We start from the raw sequence: 19076 nt of genomic DNA, 5'->3' as shown, positions 1-19076 counted from the left end.
TAAGTACAGTCTGCACTAAGTATTTAATAATCGAAGAATAACAAAATCTCAAAAAGACTCTATTGTGTTACAGTACAGTGCATGTAGCTCAACCTTAAACATTTCCTAGGGGGGCATTAGGTGTTCAGTTGTCTGAAGTACTAGTTCTCACATTACAAAAATGACCACAGTAGACAGCTTGCTGACTGTTTGTCAGAGCCTAAATTTTTTTTTAAAAAAAACGTGGTTCTAAAAGGGAGCGAACGACACTCAAACCGTTCAGTTTGGTTGAAAATGCAAATGATGATATTTAGAGCAAGGCACATGGGGCTTTATAGTCTTCCAAGCACTGCTAAGGCCTCAGCTTTCATATGTACTACTCAATATCTTTAAAAAAAAAAAAAGAAATTGAACAAATATTATATTTCCATAAGGACTAAAAATATGAAGTTGTCAGCTGAAATAATTTATGGGATATTAGCTAGCAGTAGTAGGTGCAACAGCGATGGTTTTGCACACTGTCATAAGGATGCTTAAAATGCAAAAATGAACTATGAGCACAATTGCTTACCGGGTTCCAGCTTAATGACTTTAATGGCTGCCAGCTCCCCAGTGTTGACATTGCGAGCCTGTGGCAAAAGAAAATAATTGCGATACATTGAGCAACCAGTTGTATTAAACATATTTTGACATCAGGTTGATAATAAATATCAACAACATTTATTTTAGAAGAACTTACTGTAAAGTAAAAACACCACCTTCATTTAAGGACACTGGGCTCTATTCACAAAACTTTAAAGAGAGTTTTAAGGAATGTTTTCTATAGCCCGATTTGATTTATTAAATCACGTTTACAATTCATGAAACTTTTAAAAGCCTTTTAGACAGGGTCAGAATTTTGTGCTGATGTTTCAAAGTACTTAAGCTTAAAATAAAGTTTGTTTAGGAAATATGCAGTTTATGTACTTCAATAATGATGGCTATAACTACATTTTACAGTTACTTACAATTTAGGAAAGGCAAAACATGTTGGAAGCTACAGCACTTCAATACAAATTGAGCCAAAGACTCAGAAAACAGTGTTTATTCAAAAACTACATGAAAGAAATCTCACAAATACCACATATGTGCAGTCTCTTGTATGCATTAGAAAGGAAGCCATAAACCATTTTTATCTCCACTCAGATCTGCGGTTGCCCACAATGGTTTTCCGTTAGAAACAGACAGAAAACCAACAGTCATCAAATTGTTAAAAGGTGACAAAATCTAAATGCTGATAGAAAGGCCATATCCTACCGCACTGTACTGATTTAATGAAACACATTTTATCAACTTGCTACAGTGAATACACTTTGAAAGCTCACATCACAGTACACGGTTACAGTACTTCACTTCATCTGGAACCTGCCTAAGGAACAGAAACAGAATGTGGTGTATAAAATCTGCAAACTGTACTGCGGTAACTTATATTGGTTAAACAAATATACCTTTATATTACAAATATTTGACATGCCAATAGCTGTCTATTTACAACCAAGTAACAGATAAGTTAGCTGTTATTTTGCAGGTGTCATTTGTGCAGCTTATTTTTCGTGGCTTGGAGAAAAAAACAGCCATGGCCTTCTGATAATCATATTCGGAAACTGGAAGCCACTAAACCTCCAGGCTGTGTTTCAAACAAACACTCCTGTCTTTGATACTTAAGTTTGATTTGCCTTACATTGACACTTCAACACACAAATCTTAATTCATGCAAGCAAACTGAAACTTGATCATTGGAGGAAGTGTCAAAATAAGTGGAAATACTCTCCCATATGGATTATTAACAGCATTATACTTCTTCATTGGTAATTTACGTTATTCACATTGTATAATCGTTAGTGACACAAAGCATTTCCTTTAGAGTTACAAATCAAATCAACCTATTTATTTTTTAAAGGTTGTAAACATACCATGGTCAGTGTTGTACAGCCAGGGGCTGTACTTGGGGTCCTTTACCCATTCCAGGCTCTACGTTTAGATTTTTAACTGGCCCCTTGGGTCACTGAGCTAGTGTTTTTACTGGCTTGGAAGCAATTTTATCTGGCCCAATATATTTATAGATTTTTTCATGGTGTTTTTTTATTTTCAGTATGATTCTAGCTGTGTATGGTAACCAAAGAGAGCCCATGTCTCAAAAGAAACAAACTTGGGTAACATCAAAATTAGATTGAATATAAAGACATACTAAATGTTAAGCAGAACAACGCAGTGACTAATAAGAAAGGCAAGATACTTGGAGGTGGAAAGAAGTTCTTTAACTCTGGACTTCAGTTCAATGTAAAACATCTACTGTTGTCTTTCTGTGAATGGATGGAGTAACGCCAACATTTGCACTGACCATTAAAAGTACAACCAGGTATCCTATATATATTATACTAGTTAAATGTAACCGGCCCAGGTCAGGCCTGTGGGGCTTGTGTGGAGGCGTTCCGCTAAAACAAACCTGAAAGCTAACTTCACAAGCGCAATTATGAATTTTTGTTTTTCCCAATTTTGTAGGCCTGGCACCTGCCTTTTTTAACCCGGCATGCCACCGGGCCTGTAGAATGGTAGGGGAACCACTGAAATATATATATTTTTTATCTCTTTGTAGTTTTACCCGAATGGATTTTTTGTGTTCTTCATTTTAAAATTGTAGTGTTCTGTGAACAAAAAAGCTTGTCTTCAAAAGATGCTGCCCTTGCAAATGAAAATCTAAACTAATGTTGACTAAAGTTATAAATTTTGACCCATTACTTCCCTAACTGTATTGCTACTAAATCAAAGAGAATGACATTTCCTGAACAAAGGGAAACAGTAATGTTTTCTATGTTAACACAAATAACGCATTACACTCAGTATAAACACAGAAACCTTGCCTGCACCTTCATTCCGTTTTCACAGAGTTCCAATTCAAATGCAGTACATGGAGATCAAACAACAAATTAAAATAGAGTAGGTGATAAAAGAAGAAAAGATAAAGCTGCTGACCAAAATGTTTCCCTAAATCACAAGTCTGAGCTATTTAATTTGCACAAGAACAGACAATATCAGTGTGTTATTTCAGTGTGGGAGCAATGACCCGTTTTCCCAAGGCAATAGCCTAATTAAATAAAAACATTTACACAGCCCCAGACAAACACCCATCTTTCAAAATTATCCTGCAGGCTCAGATGGGCAAGAAAAGACCCAAACCAGAACTACTTAACCTACTGAACAGTGATGATTCAAGTACTAATGGCACTTTATATTAGGACCAGAAGGCTATAGTCATCTTCAAACTCACGGTTTATGGTACAGGAAGTGCTATGGACTTCAGTTGGGTACACAAAAAAGAAAAAAAGAAAAAAAACCCAAGTACAAACACCTAATTGATAGCTCTCATCAATCGACAATTCATGCTTTTTTTAGATAATGACAAACTGTTTCGTTCCAGTTAATGATACAAAATTATAAATATATATACCCCCTTGAACTTTTCACATTTTGTTGTGTCAGTGACTCAGAGTTTCATGCATTTAAATGAGGATTTTTTTTCCACTTCTCTACACACCATACTCCACACTTAAGGGGAAAAAAAATTTTATTGAGAAAAAAATTATATATTAAAAATACAAAACTAAAAGATCGTAAGTGGATAAGTCTCCACCCCCGAGTTAATACTTGGTGGAAGCACCTTTGGCAGCAATTACAGCTGTGAGTCTGTTGGGATAGGTCTCTACCAACTGTGCTCACCTATATTTGGCAATATTTGACCATTCTTCTTTACAAAACTGTTCAAGCTCTGTCAAGTTCCTTGGGGAGCGTTGATGGACAGCAATCTTCAAGTCATGCCACAAATTTTCAATTGGATTTAGGTCGGGGCTCTGACTGGGCCACTCAAGGACATTCACCTTTTTGTTCCTTAGCCACTCTAGTGTAGCTTTGGCTGTGTGCGTTGGGTCATTGTCATGCTGAAAGGTGAACTTCTGTCCCAGTTTCAGCTTTCTTGCAGAGGGCAGCAGGTTTCCCTCAAGGACTTCTCTCCCCCCCCCCCCCCCCCGAGTGTTTTTTGGAATACTTCAAAATGGAATTCAAGGTGGCCTTTCTTGAGTAATGGCTTCCTTCTTGCCACCCTACCATACAGGCCAGATTTGTGGAGTGCTTAGGATATTGTTCTCACATGCACACTTTGACCAGTCTTGGCCATAAAAGCCTGTAGCTCTTGCAAAGTTGCCATTGGCCTCTTGGTAGCCTCTCTGATCAGTCTCCATCTTGCTCGGTCATTCAGTTTTGAGGGACTGCCTGATCTAGGCAGGGTCTTGGTGGTGCCATACACCAAGGGATATTCAAGGCCTTTGATATTTTTTATACCCATCCCCTGAACTGTGCCTTTCAACAACTTTGTCCCAGAGTTCTTTTGAAAGTGCCTTGGTGCTCATGGTTGAGTCTTTGCTTTGAAATACACTACCCAGCAGAGGGAACCTACAGGAACTGCTGAATTTATCCTGAAATCATGTGAATCACTACAATTTAACAGGTGGAGGCCACTTAACTTCTAAATAATAAATAAAAGCTCTTGTAATTTTATTCATTTTCATGTTTTGCTATGGTATATTATAATTCTGTAAAATCCATGTAAGAATAAGTGGAAAACCCGTTTGTCACTGTTGTTCCATATTTAAGGAATATACAACATAAATGTTTTTTCCACTTATCGAAAGTAAAACTGTACATGTACTGTCACACATTTTATATTTTAAAACCTACATACTATATGAAAATCTATCTATGGGAAACTGAAGTCATACAAAGGATTATTGTAAAATTGTGGAACTTTTGATTTTTTTTTTTCTTAAGACCTTGAAATAAAAAAAAGACTGAATATCTCAAAACAGTTTGGAATACACATTACTGTTCTTCGTCTGAACGATTTATTTATTTAACCCAGCTTGTTATGCTACGTTCCCACTACCTGCTCGCCACGTCGCCACAAGCTAAACGTTTTCCCTTGTGGCTCAACTATTTTTCCCCGAAGTTCGCCACGGTGGTTAAGGCTTTGAAAAATGTACTTGTGTAAGACTGCCAGCATATTCAACGTGTGCTGGTTGATTAATCAATACAGACAGTTTAGTTTGATTTAATTTTGCCCAGTGAAAGCTCTTTAGCTTGATCACGTAACATACACATGCCACAAACGTTGTGTTTGGCGGGAGGACAGAGGCTCTAATAGAAACAGTTAGCGGACGGCGCTGCTTGTAAAAAACCAAAAACAAACAAACAAACAAACAAAAAAAAAATGGCATCCAAAAGGGAAAAAAAATTGTTCTAAAACAAATTTTACAGACCAATTAACAGAATCATGTTCAAAAATATGCTGCCCCAGGAATACCAGTCACCTATGTACACACAACTAAGATATGACTGTGATACTAGTCACAGGGAGGTGAAAGCAGTCATGGTTTCAAACATACCCTCTGGTCCCGGGGTTCCCTTTTTTTTTTTTTAACACAGTAGTCGCTGTACAATCCTACTAATATTATTAATCACATTAGTACAATCTTGTGTAACTAGAGCTGCGGTTGGTCAAGGGAGGCATTAATATTAACATACACTAATAGCACTGTCTGTCTACTGGCACAATTTTGCTTTTTTCACGTGGGACTACGTTTGGCATTTATTAAACGAGAATCAGAGTTATAATGAAAATTATAATATTTACAATAAGACAGAAGGATATCTACATCATCATATGGAAGGAAACGCAAATGGATAGAGACACAGATGGATCACATTAGTTTACTGTAAAGCTATGTCTTAGTTGGTGCTTATCTTGGCGAGAGCTGAGTTCAAATCAGCATGAAGTTTTAACATCTACTCTCGTGTATTGTAAATGGTAGGGTCTGGCATTATATGGCAAATAACGTGTTTTCAAATAAAATACATGTATTTTTGCCTTGATAAAAGAGTATGTTTATAACTTGTTTATAGTATTGTTAAGTGGCTAAAGTTTTTCCAGTGTGGCTAAAAAATGTTAAGTTACTTTAGCCACAGTGGCTAACTAAATGAAAGCCTTAGAGGGAACGTAGTTATGGTATAATTATAAAGATCTGCAGCGGTGTTGGTTGTTACAGAGCTGTGTATCAGGGGCGCACCCAGGATCTAGTCTCAACAGGGGGGAATGTGCTAATAAAGTTCAGTGAAGTTCAATCTCGTCTCCATGTCACATACATTACACGCACCAAACTAAAGAACATGCTGTCACAGCCATCTTATTGAAGAATATTGAGAGCTGAAACAAGTATTTTAAGCAAACTAATTTCTCACATAAAGGAATAATCAACAGGATTATAGGATTATTATTATTATTATTATTTGCCCGTTGCGCAAACTGAAAACACAGTGCAACAGCCTGAATACAGCGTCATTTTTCCAGGTAACGAAAACGGCACGTTACGCTCACCAGCGCCGGCGAGAACCCAGATATATACATACACACGGTTTCATAGTACAGTTTTTAAAATACAAAACCTTTTTATACCTTAACATGTGAAATCATAGATGAGGATCCTGTTACAGATAACACTCAACATCCTCCAGCATCACTTCTAATTAATGAAAAAACCCATTCTGGAGATCACTCATGCAGCACAGCACGATGGGTGCTCAGTGATGCACGCCGATTCACAGCAGTGTCACTGCCAGAAAACCACTTCTAATGAGAGCCTGCATTCAAAACTGCTACCCTTAAGACAATTGTTTCACATCATTCTTGAAAAGTACATGAAAATGGTTTTGAGCAGAGAGAAATTCAGTAAGAGTAAAAAACAAGCCTAAAAATGTGCTTGGAGATAAAGAACACTTTTCACATGGTCCTTGTAAAAAGTATTGTTATTAATTACATTAAATTTGCAACATTTCAATGTTTCCACAGATCTGTCTTTATTGGTATGCACTGTATGTAACAGGATGGAATTTTAATAAACAATTTAGTTTTATTTCTAATGTTAAAAGTTTTATTTGAGTTAAAAAGTTAGAAATGGCTGTAGATAAAAGGGTTACAGTAGATGGAATATCTAGCTTTAAAACAGCAAAAACAAAAGCTAAACATTGAAAAAGGTAATCTTGACATTTAAAATTGTTACAATGACAATAAAAGGGCACCATTTCGGTTCCTAATCACAATTGATTGAATCAGGCATGGACTTGCGGTTAACTGCCAGACAGTAATATCCTTTTACCAGGAATCTTGGTTAAATAGACCATTAAGAAGCACCCCTATTAAAATATGTAGCCTATGTCTGTTCACAGCCATTCCTTTGAAAAGTGGAAAATATTTGGAAAAGTTCTGTAAAATTGTTTCTGAAACTGTAAAGTAGATCACAACATTTTATAACAAAATACACAGGAGGCTCAGTAATAGAGGTAATGAATATCCTGTGTTTTGAGCTTACATTTACAGTAGTCAATACAAAAACACAAGCATTTGCCTACACTATTCAAATAAACCTACAGTTAACAACAAAACCCCTTTTGTTTCAAGAGCATGCCTGACTTAATAAGCAGGTTTCAGTTTCGAGCAAAATATCTCTAAGAACACGGGTCTGCTGATTCAATAAAAATAAAAAGAAGCAGTAAACATGCAAACGTGGTTTGTAGTCAAACTCTTTTTCAATCCTGAGAATATTCATGGAGAACAGATCTGATCATCTTCTCTCCAAGGGCATGCAAGCACAGAATATACCATTTATATCGAGCCTTTAGATTAGCACTCAGTGCCTAAAATGAAGGCTACAAAACAAATGGTACAGGATGTGCCCAAAGTGGATTCATTAAATGAACGAGAAAATTGGCTTTTAGGTTCAAATATGAATGTGAATAATGCTTAATGATTAACCTCTGTTCGGGGAAATGTGACGAATTTCAGAAAACAAGAAACAGTATTATACAAAAAACTGTTTGCTGAACTGACGTGGTTTTAATGAATGATTATTACATTACTCAAAACAAGAGTGACTTGCCAAGGGGTGCTACAGTATGGTGTCACACAGAATCATTTGAGGGAGTGAAAGCTAAACACATTTTACTTACAGCCATACTCTAATTGCCTTTTATACTGAATGTGAAAGAAGCATGATAATTCATTGTGAACAAGCCCAGTTCAGTTGAGAGCCTGGATACAGAACACAGCATCTAACTGTGATGGGAAAGCAAATGCTTTTGTTCTTGTTTATTTGGGTTATGAACATTTTCCATAAACCTACTGTAACAAACCTTTTCCAAAGGAAATAATTACCTCTAAAAAAACATTTATTTGTTGTGCACTGGTTGACCACACTACCTACTGTACCATATACCTGCTCAAAACATGAGAACTGGCGCTCATTGTAGCATTTCACAATCAATTCAGACAAAACACCAATAAATAAATAAATAAATAAATAAATAAATAAATAAAAACAATTTAAATTGCTGACACTAAATTATAAAAATATATATATATATATTTTTAAAAACCTCAAAAAACGATGCATTTAACATTTTTCCAATAAACAAATAAAGAAATAAATGTGATTTAAAACACTGCTGTGTCAAATATAGCTGTAAAGAAAATCAAATTTGCAAAGTATAAACATAAGTGCTACTAGTAATTTCATGCCCCAGAATGTTTTAATTAGTTTGATAGGATCAGGTTCAGCAAAACTCAAGCGGTCATCTGCATGATACAGTAGCATACATAATTAGCAATGCAATGATGTGTTGTAAACAAATACTTAACAGGCCTAACAGCAGGGTGCAGTACTTTTCCCACAGACTTCCACTTGTCTGCTTTAACAAGAAAACTGGTCTTGTTTTCTTGTCCGAGCACATGTTTAGTACCTTAATAGTAAAAGCAGAGAACTTGTTTGAGCCAGTGGTCAAAGAATAAATGAGCCTGGCAGGGGTGTGCAATTCATATCACCCAGGACAACAAGATTTGTGTGAGGGACAGCAAGTTTTGCCGTTATACTTTGCCCGTCGGACAAGTAGTTTTTATTTATTTATTTTTCCTATGTTTGTTCTGTTGGTACAAAGCCACTCTGTGTATATTTATAGAGAGCCACGCAAGTTTCTGAAACTGAATTCTGGTTACATCCCACCCCTATCACTTCTGATTGGCTAGCTGTGGAAGAAGCTAATCTTCTACTGGTTACAAAAACCCCAGAAAAGGCTGCCTGAGAGCTTCTGGCAATGCACAGACTAATCTTTTAAATTTAAGGTATTACCAGTATCTGTTTTTTTTGTAAATTAGCAAATAAGTGATACTGCTGTCTTAATACATGAACCTGACATTAAATACAGCAATCTAGTAAAAAAATTATAATAATGATTTTTTTCTTTTGATTTTAGTGTTGCTAACCTAGATTGCTATTTACCACATTTACACACACACACATATATATTATTACTAGATTTGAACAGAAGCGATTAGTTATTTATTGGACATGCACAATCCATCGATTTGTGAAACTATTAAAACATGAAGATTGGCAAACATGTTTAACGATAGAAATGAAATGCTTATATACGAGATTCTGTACAATATTTTTTTATTTTAAAATAAAATACAGGACTGTAAATCTCATGGCAATGTGTTTATGTATTCATTCTTTTGCGTATTTGTCAGTGAGAGTAGTGCAGGGAAAGAATGTTGCCCTCCCAATAAAAGAAAAACAAAACAAAAAGCCATCAGGGTATGAAACCAGGATCACCCTGCTGCAGCAGTGTTCCAGTTAGGCATCATGGGACAAGATGTTAGACAAAAAACAGCTGTAAAATGTTGTACACTGTTTAAAAAAAAAAAAAGTATAAAATAGAAACAAACAAAAGAAAACACATTTTGGAATTGCAGAATCTGATGGAGTCTACTGTAAATAGTGCATTTTGGTAGAACAGTACAAAATGCAGAGAAACCTGACAGGTTATACACATCCTTTAAAAATAGGGGGTTCAGCAGTTATAAAATTCCACACAGCAGCAGTATTAGTTGGCAATTATTTTGTATCTGTGATGCAACAAACTAAAATACCCGTACATCAAGAGTTGGATTGAGCTTATTGAGAAAGAGTGGAAAAAAAACAGGCAGAATCTATTTTTGTATTTGAATAACTCCTAAGTATTGCTTATTATTACTTGTATTGTAACACTTGAATGTATTTGCTTGCGATTGTAAGTCGCCATGGATAAGGGCGTCTGCTAAGAAATAAATAATAATAATTATAGTAGTACTCTTATTATGTTACTTACATTTACTAGCAAATGTTCCTAACTGCACTGAAAGAAACATTTCCTTAAATTATGTTATAAATTTGCTGAGGTGAGGTGGGGTCACAGGGAACCTTTGTGTATCTTGAAGAATTTAATGAACCAGTCAAGCTACAAGGCTAGATCTGCCCCTGTTAATCACTAATTGATTGATAGTGTTCACTGTTAAATAAAACCAAAATCCTACAAGTTATAGTGTACTTTTTATGTGGGTTTTGTGCAACGGGAGGGGGCAAGACGAGTTAAGAAAGACAAGTAGATTTTTCTAGCATTTAGAAATTGCACACCCCTGGCCTGGAGATGTTGGGTTGAGAATTCCAGCTCTTTTTGCAAGCTGCGACAAGTTACTGAACTCTGAGTGCCATAGTCCACGATGTCATTACAGTAAAATCATGTAGGGGGCCCACTAAAAATTAGATTTAGCTTTCTAACTGGGTTGTCGAGGGTACTCAATATGGTAATTGAAGGGTGCGTAAGCTAAAGCACTCAACAGCTGTCCCAACAAGATCAGCACAGTTGTGGGAGTTCCTGAAAACACAGCCTTAATTAACTGAAACAAGCAGAGGCCAGAATCTACTGAACAAGTACAGTAGATTACCATGACCCCAGGTTTCAGGAACTTGATAAAGAATCTCTGTAGTTTCATCACAGTCTGTTCACAAGATTCACCTAAAATGTTGACACGTTGACAGGTGCCTCCATTAAGAGTAGCTGGTACTGTTTAAACATAGTGATATTCACACAATAACAAAACTAAAACTAATGATGATATACCCAGTACAGTGCTCCCTGTTTAAAAGACAGCTCCTTATACTGCGGAACCAGTTATGTGGCATAGCTGTGGCTTCCATTTGCCCCATAACGTCATTCCTTTCATTACAAGGAAGGCACAAATAGCAAGGAACACCTCCAGTAAATGTCTGTGTGTCTACATACTTTATGAGATACCATAGGATTTTGGCAGTGGCTGATGTTGCTCAAGAGCCTTGTGCCCTCTCCAAGCAGATATGTAACTATAAAAGAGCAAGTTTGTTAGTGAAAATAAGCATACTGTAGGTGGCTAGTATAGAACAAGGTAGACATTCTGAAAGGCATAACTAACTTGATCAAAACAGGAATATTATCCTAATTACAAAATCCTTACTAATCACATGGAAATGAAGAGTTTACAAGTTGCAATCTCTAGTTGAAGGAAAAGCACCACATCCTTCCAACAAGCTTGGCAATGTACCAACATACCACAGCATTGACATGCAGGCCTAGAAAACCAAAGTGACAGCAGGTTTCAAACTTTACTGGAATTATTGAAATAAAGGTATGGTGTCACAGAAGTCTTGTCTCTAGGTCAGCTTAATTTGACAGCTCAGTCCGGTCACTATTAGCCAGCTGTTCTATGCCAGATTTAAACGAGATCTGTACAGGTCGGTCTTGCCACACCCACACAGCCAGCTCTAAGATTCCAGAAATGGCACAGGGTGAAGGCATGAGAGAAGTGGGGGAGCTGGGGAGCCCGCCAAGGCTGTCAAGGAGCAGTCCATCTCGGAGAGCATAAATTGTGCCGTCTCTCAACAAAGTCTTTAAACTATATATTAAAAAATAGCATTAAGAAAAAATAAATAAATATCTACATGAGAAATAAAACAAAGGAATGAAAAGAGAAGCCTTGCTATTAAGGCCATTCAAGGGACTAACAAAAGAGAGGGTCTGGCCTTACTACTAAAAGGAATAAATACCATAGATTATATTACTTTAAAATGTCCTAGTTTAATGTGTTTATTTTAATTGGATAACATTTGTCTTAATCAGTTTAAGCATTCTAAATACAATTTGTTTTATGCAAACTATTCTAAATTCATCATTTTAGTTTCAATGTCCTTTATGTAAATCAAATGTGCAAATGCTTTACATCATGTTGTATCCAAGTTTTCAGAGGGTTCATATAACAAGAGGTTTGAGACATTGGGACTGCTGATGGTGGCCTTCACACTGAATGCAGGGGTGGCCTTAATGTTGAAGGTGATTTTACATAGCTGTCAACTGGAGTATAGAGGGACAAGGGTCTATAACATGGGAAGTGGCCTTAATTGTCTGTTGGCATTTTTACTGTATATAGGATTCATCTTAATGGTTTTATTTAAAATAAATAAATAAATAAATAAATAAATAAATAAACTAAATACAAGAAGATAAAACCTGATTCTGTCTGTGACTGTGGGCAGATTGCCTGGCCCTCAGGGTCTTAATGAACAAGTGTTTTTTAAGGCTGCCAAATAAAGCTATACTAGTTTACTACTTTGCATAGCAACTTCACTGAAGGTGAAAACGATTACACTTAATAGTTTGGGTTTTATAGTTCACCACAGCAAAGTATTAGAAGTTAATATATGGTGTATAGATGTCATCTTGAGTAGTTAGGCCAAATGAAGTGCATAGCAAAGCTGATCAAACTAAATAAGTTTTGGGATTGTGTTAATAGGATTGTGCCATATATTCTATGTACTGGATGACATCTGTACACGGGGTAAGATGTCAATTTTGACAACTCCACAATTTTGACAACTCCATAACTGTTGATTTCTTATGATCTATAATTGAATACAATAGTTTATAATCTAGAAAGGCATCATTGTTTCTTTAAAACTAGTACAGTAGTATTACAGGTAATGCTTGTCAGTGCAAGAAAAGGAATCGGGACGACAATGGAAGGGATAGGCAAGTAGAACAGTACAGTGAGCAAAGAGTCCGAAGACAGCAAGTACACTAAAAACACAAGACAACATACAAAAAGGGGTGCACACATAGAGAAAAGTAGAATTATATAATTGTGAATCACATAGTGAAATAGAGGACTGGAAAGTGCAAAAACTTGCCACAATAGATGTTCTTAAACAAGGTAGAGAACACTGCATAAACTATCCCAGCATTAATATGATCTCAATTATACAAACCCAAGATCACAAGGTCAGGAAGTAACTTACTATGATTCAGCTCTCAGTAGTAGGATTTGAATGATGCAAACAGCAACCATTCTACTGTGATTGCCATGGAAGAGAAAAAGGTCCCTAAAAGGCAGAAAGATGACTGACTACACTGTCTCTTCACCACTCCACCCCCCCCCCCCCCCTCCCCCCATTTTTTTGAGCTTTTAAAACTAAAAACTCTAATTGTGGGCTTTAAAAACAATATGAACTAAGCTTAATCATTTCTGCTTAGTTGAAGTGACCGACTAACCTGCACGTTCTAGGAAAATTTAATTACTGCCACACTCATGGCGAATGCCGGAGAGAAGCTTGGTGTGGAACTATTTTGGATTTCCACCAGATGACAACAGCAGTCTGGTTGAAGGCAGACAGCCAACATGTCGAGTGTTTTAAGGAAGTGAAAAACAAAGGAGGAGCAATGTATTTATATTCTTTGGATTTTGTATTAATCCGTATTTTATGTGAGTGTAATGTGATAGCTGTGAAAATCCTGTTTTGAAATGCATGCATGAGTGGTGGAAAGACCAGAATGAATATAGACTTCATTGCCAGCATGTCAGTTTCCCTAACAGGATTAATGTGACGCTTCACCTGCAGAGGAAAGCACAGGACCAATCAAGCTTCCGAGTCACACTGCAAAAGTCCACCAATGCAGACGGCTACAGATTCAGCACGAAAGCAATAAAAAGTACTTACAGGTTATTATAGTAGCCAGACTGGTTGTCTTTTGTCCAATTTACTTTCTGTGCAAGATTTTTAACAACCAAACAAGCATGGTGGGCCGAATGGCCTCCTCTTGCTAGTAAAATGTCTTCTGTTCTTATTTAAGGTGCACTGGGGCGTTTTTTTGACAAACATTTGGCTTGAATACACTTCAATAGAACTCAGTTCTAATAGCACGTAAGAGGAAGGCATCTACATTAGTGGCCTGTTTGTTTTAGAAATGTAGCATTAAATATAATGCTTAAATTTGAATTTTTCACTATCGAATTGCGTATGTTAGCAGCTTTTTTAATAAAGCACTTCTTTGCCAGAAATACGTTTTTTTTTATCCGCTAAACTAATTTTATTAAATTATTTGGAAGTGGTAATGTAAAATGAACGCACATTGTTTAAAAATAAGGAATATAATGTTTGTGTGTGTTCTCTAATGTAACACATTACTGCGTTTAATGTTTTACAGTACCCATGAATCAATTAGGCTAGCCTAGTTTAGCATTATACTTTGTGTTTACTTCTTTTACTTTATAAATATTTTAACAGTATACAGTGCCTTGCATAAGTATTCACCCCCTTTGGACTTTTCCACATTTTGTAGTGTTACAACCTGGAATTACAATGGATTTAATTCAGATTTTTTGTCACTGATCTACACAAAATAGTCCATAATGTCGAAGTGGGGAAAAAAATCTACATATTTTTCAAAATTATTTACAAATAAAAAACTGAAAAGTATTGATTGCATAAGTATTCCCCCCCTTTGCTGTGACACCCCTAAATAAGCTCTGGTGCAACCAATTGCCTTCAGAAGTCACATAATTAGTTGAATGGAGTCCACCTGTGTGCAATTAAAGTGTCACATGATCTCAGATTAAATACACTTGTTTCTGGAAGGCCCCAGAGTTCGTTAGAGCATATCTAAACAAACAGCATCATGAAGACCAAGGAGCTATCAAAACAAGTCCGAGACAAAGTTCTGGAGAAGCACCAATCAGGGTTGGGTTATAAAAAAATATCCCAACCTTTGAACATCCCCCGGAGCACCGTTAAATCCATTATTAAAAAATGGAAAGAATATGGCACAACCACGACTCTGCCTAGAGAAGGCCGTCCACCAAAACTCAGTGACCAGGTAAGGAGGGCATTAGTCAGAGAAGCAACCAAGAGGCCAATGGTTACTCTGAAGGAGCTGGAGAGATTCACAGTTGAGATGGGAGAAACCGTCCATGGGACAACTATAACCCGGACGCTCCACAAAGCTGGGCTTTATGGAAGAGTGGCGAGAAGAAAGCCATTGCTGAAAAAAAAAAACATATCAAATCCAGTTTGGATTTTGCCAAAAGGCATGTGGAAGACACAGCAAACATGTGGAAAAAGGTTCTCTGGTCTGATGAGACCAAACTTGAACTTTTTGGCCTTCGCGCAAAACGCTATGTGTGGCGCAAAGCCAACACTGCTCATCACCCTGAGAACACCATCCCCACAGTGAAGCATGGTGGTGGCAGCATCATGTTATGGGGATGCTTTTCATCTGCAGGGACTGGGAAACTGGTCAGGATTGAGGGCAAGACGGATGGAGCCAAATACAGGGACATTCTAGAGGAGAACCTGTTTCAGTCTGCAAGAGACCTGGGACTGGGGCAGAGGTTCACCTTCCAGCAGGACAATGACCCTAAACACACAGCCAAAGCTACACTGGAGTGGTTTGAAAACAAGAACCTGAATGTCTTGGAATGACCCAGTCAAAGCCCAGACCTCAATTCAATTGAGAATCTGTGGCAAGACTTGAAAACTGCTGTTCACCAACCTTCCCCATCCAACTTGACAGAGCTTGAGCAATTTTGCCAAGAAGAATGGGCAAAAATTGCAGGATCCAGATGTGCAAAGCTGGTAGAGATTTACCCAAAAATACTAACAGCTGTAATTGCTGCCAAAGGTGCTTCTACCAAGTATTGACTCATGGGGGTGAATACTTATGCAACCAACGAATGTCTTTTTTTTTTTTTGTTTAATTAACTTAAAAAATATTTTGCACCTTCAAAGTGTTAAGTATGTTGTGTAAATCAAATGGTAAAAATCTCAATTAAATCCATTTTAATTCCAGGTTGTAACACTACAAAATGTGGAAAAGTCCATGGGGGGTGAATACTTATGCAAGGCACTGTAGATTCATGGAGGTGTTAGGTTGTATGTTACTTTTTAAGAACATAAGAAATGTTAAACAAGAGGAGGTCAACTTGGCCCATCTTGCTCATTTGGTTGTTTACTGATCCAAGCAAGAACCTTATCAAGCCATTTCTTGAAGTACCCATGTGAATCAGCTTTCACAACAGTGCTTTATTTTTTCATTCTTTGCTCACATTTTTAGGGCACTTCTAAGATATCCCTGTATGTAAAAAAACATCTGGCCTAGTTATAAAAAGTCTGCTTCAAGGAAAGTATTTCTGTGCTATTTTGTTATATATGACAATTGAGAGATTCCTTATAATTGGAGTATTTGAAGCTGTCCGAATGGCAGAGTTCTCTTTTTATATGTAAGAAATAAAGAAAACTGTGTCTTTTACACAGTGTTGCGCTTTCTTACCAATTTTATTTGAATTTTATTGTCGGTGGCAATGACCTTTAAATACACTGGAACTTGTTTTCAGGACAAACATCAGAATATTGTAACAAATATTTTTTGACATGTATGCGGATCTAAATATCAGATGTCCGTATTCGCTACAAATGACAAAAATACCTTGCACTTAGGCCTACTTACCGTCTCACCAGAAGAGCCTCTATTTAAAGGTTTTAGACAGCAAAAAGTAAACAAACCAAATTATGTGCGCCCACATAGTGATCTCTATGGAAAGCCATCTGGAACAACAACACATTGTGCTGCTTGAGCAAGCCAGAATCTCATGGGACAGTAAAAAGGCAAGCACGTCATTCTGAAATACTTGGCTTAAACAATACCCAAATTCCTGAAAATGTTATGTAGTGATTTTTATATAGATACTGTATGCCAAGGCTCAACGTTAACATGTATTTGGTAGCATTTTGCTACCCAAAACTTTTAATTTTCTACTATTTTTTTATGCAGTAGCATTTTACTGATCCCTTACGCTTAAGTATATGACCGACCCTGAGTGAACACGTACAGAATTACCGGTATTAGTTTTTTTTAGTTTTTTTTTTTTTTAAACACGTACATTTTTTCATAAAGTGGAAAACCATTGCTAATAGAGCTTCCCAATAGAAGACTGAAGTTTATACCTGTTAGGTCATTGCCCGTTATAAAGTAACAGGCAATGACCTAACAGGATATTACGTTTATTCAGTGCCTATATAAAATGCTAATTTAATCTGCCACGGAGATTATTTTGTTATAATGTTAACCATGGTTTCACCCACGGTAAAAATGAACACATAACTTTGTTGATTGGAACTTTTTTATTCTTCTTTCACATTGCATTTTTGTGGTCACTCAAACTTCTGACTCCCGATCATTTAAATAACAAACTCGGAGGGAGTTTTGAAACCAAGGACTGGGTGCAGGACTATAACATGTTTCTAAATCTGTAGTGCCTCACAAAGAAGGGAAAAAGTCAAAAGCCAAAGCTGAATAAATAAAAGAGAACACTAAAACAGTTACTGCAAAATCAAAGAATGCAGAGACTTGCACTTTTATCTAAACAGAGTTTATTCTGCAACATGTTACACACCGTGTGGCTGAAGTACAGCAGCAACATACACATCACAAAATGTACCAGAAACACTTCCCTGAAAGAGCCTTTTATTCACAGGACACCTTGCCAACATAACATAAGGAGTGATGTGTGGTCCAGTGGTTAAAGAAAAGGGCTTGTAACCAGGAGGTCCCCGGTTCAAATCCCACCTCAGCCACTGACTCATTGTGTGACCCTGAGCAAGTCACTTAACCTCCTTGTGCTCCGTCTTTCGGGTGAGATGTAATTGTAAGTGACTCTGCAGCTGATGCATAGTTCACACACCCTAGTCTCTGTAAGTCACCTTGGAAAAAGGCGTCTGCTAAATAAACAAATAATAATAATAATAATAATGTTAACTTTACATTACTTAGAAAGCACTTGGAGCAAGAGAGTGAGACTGTAAAGACAAATATATAACCCTCTTTAATACAGTAGCTGGCGAGAGCCCCCGATTCCACTTTGTTATTAAGCATAACACTTACTTTTATTGACAACAATGCATGGCAAATTAAAATGATCTCAATAGATTGAAAACATAACTCGCGTCAAAAAACCTCAACATTGCTCCTAATATTCAAGTTTCATTCACCTCATTAAAAAAAGGGAAGATTTGAAACTTAAAATGCAGACTGCTAACATTTATAAACACAGGTTTTTGAAAGTGAAGCTCATTTACTTTTGAATTCACATTCCCTTCCATACTAGTTTATTTTTGCTGGGTTGATTCCACATTTTGGAGCACCATACAGTAAATTTAAAACCAGCTGCACTCATATATTGTATAATCTACCCAAACAAACCAATTGTTGAATTGGCCCTTAAAAGCAATTATAAAAAAAATAATGCAACTGGTCAAGTAATCTTTGGAAGGTTTAAAAAAGTACAATCTATTGCATGAAGACCAAGACAAACACATTGTATCATTTTAATCCAGAATTCACATGATTAACAGTACAGGCCATCAGCTGAGTGATCAGAAATCAATTAACTTGCATATTAATTAAAGTACTAATACAGCATTCAAAAGATCCTGTAGTCAGTCTGTATTACTGATCATTTCTGATCCCTCTGCTTTACCATTGTTTCAAAGATCACTTACCTCAAGCACAGACTTTACTGTTTGCTGCATTAACTGAACTGTACACAAAAAACAGCTGAACTACTGTATTTGAGAAAATACAGTATGTGGTTAACTCTTTACACACTTCAACGACTGTCACACTTTATCCGTGACCTGAACAGCATTACCACAGTTTCGTTTATAGCAAATACCGTGAATGTATTAGCAGAAACAAAGAGAGCATAAAAGCTATATATTATACTTGCTTGTGGATAAAGCTGGAGGGAGTGAGTGTGGCTTGTGTGAGTGAAGGTTTTT

At 36.7% G+C, this 19076-nt stretch overlaps 1 protein-coding gene across 5 annotated transcripts in view; it reads right to left on the bottom strand.

The window, feature by feature from the left end:
* map4k3b (mitogen-activated protein kinase kinase kinase kinase 3b) overlaps positions 1-19076 on the bottom strand; it is a 98905-nt gene that overhangs the window by 66693 nt on the left and 13136 nt on the right. For 4 of the 5 annotated variants that reach the window (XM_034004702.3, XM_059024092.1, XM_034004703.3 and 1 more), the window contains exon 2: positions 551-608. The exons of the other annotated variant lie outside the window; for it this stretch is intronic. In XM_034004702.3, coding sequence (XP_033860593.1) covers positions 551-608 — 58 coding nt within the window. The remainder of the gene's footprint in view (positions 1-550; positions 609-19076) is intronic. 5 annotated transcript variants of the gene reach the window in all.

Source organism: Acipenser ruthenus, chromosome 5 (genome assembly GCF_902713425.1).
Source record: "Acipenser ruthenus chromosome 5, fAciRut3.2 maternal haplotype, whole genome shotgun sequence".
In the NCBI taxonomy this organism is placed as follows: domain Eukaryota; kingdom Metazoa; phylum Chordata; class Actinopteri; order Acipenseriformes; family Acipenseridae; genus Acipenser; species Acipenser ruthenus.
The sequence above is the reverse complement of the archived record's forward strand: the minus strand, read 5'-3'. Positions and strand labels throughout refer to the sequence as shown.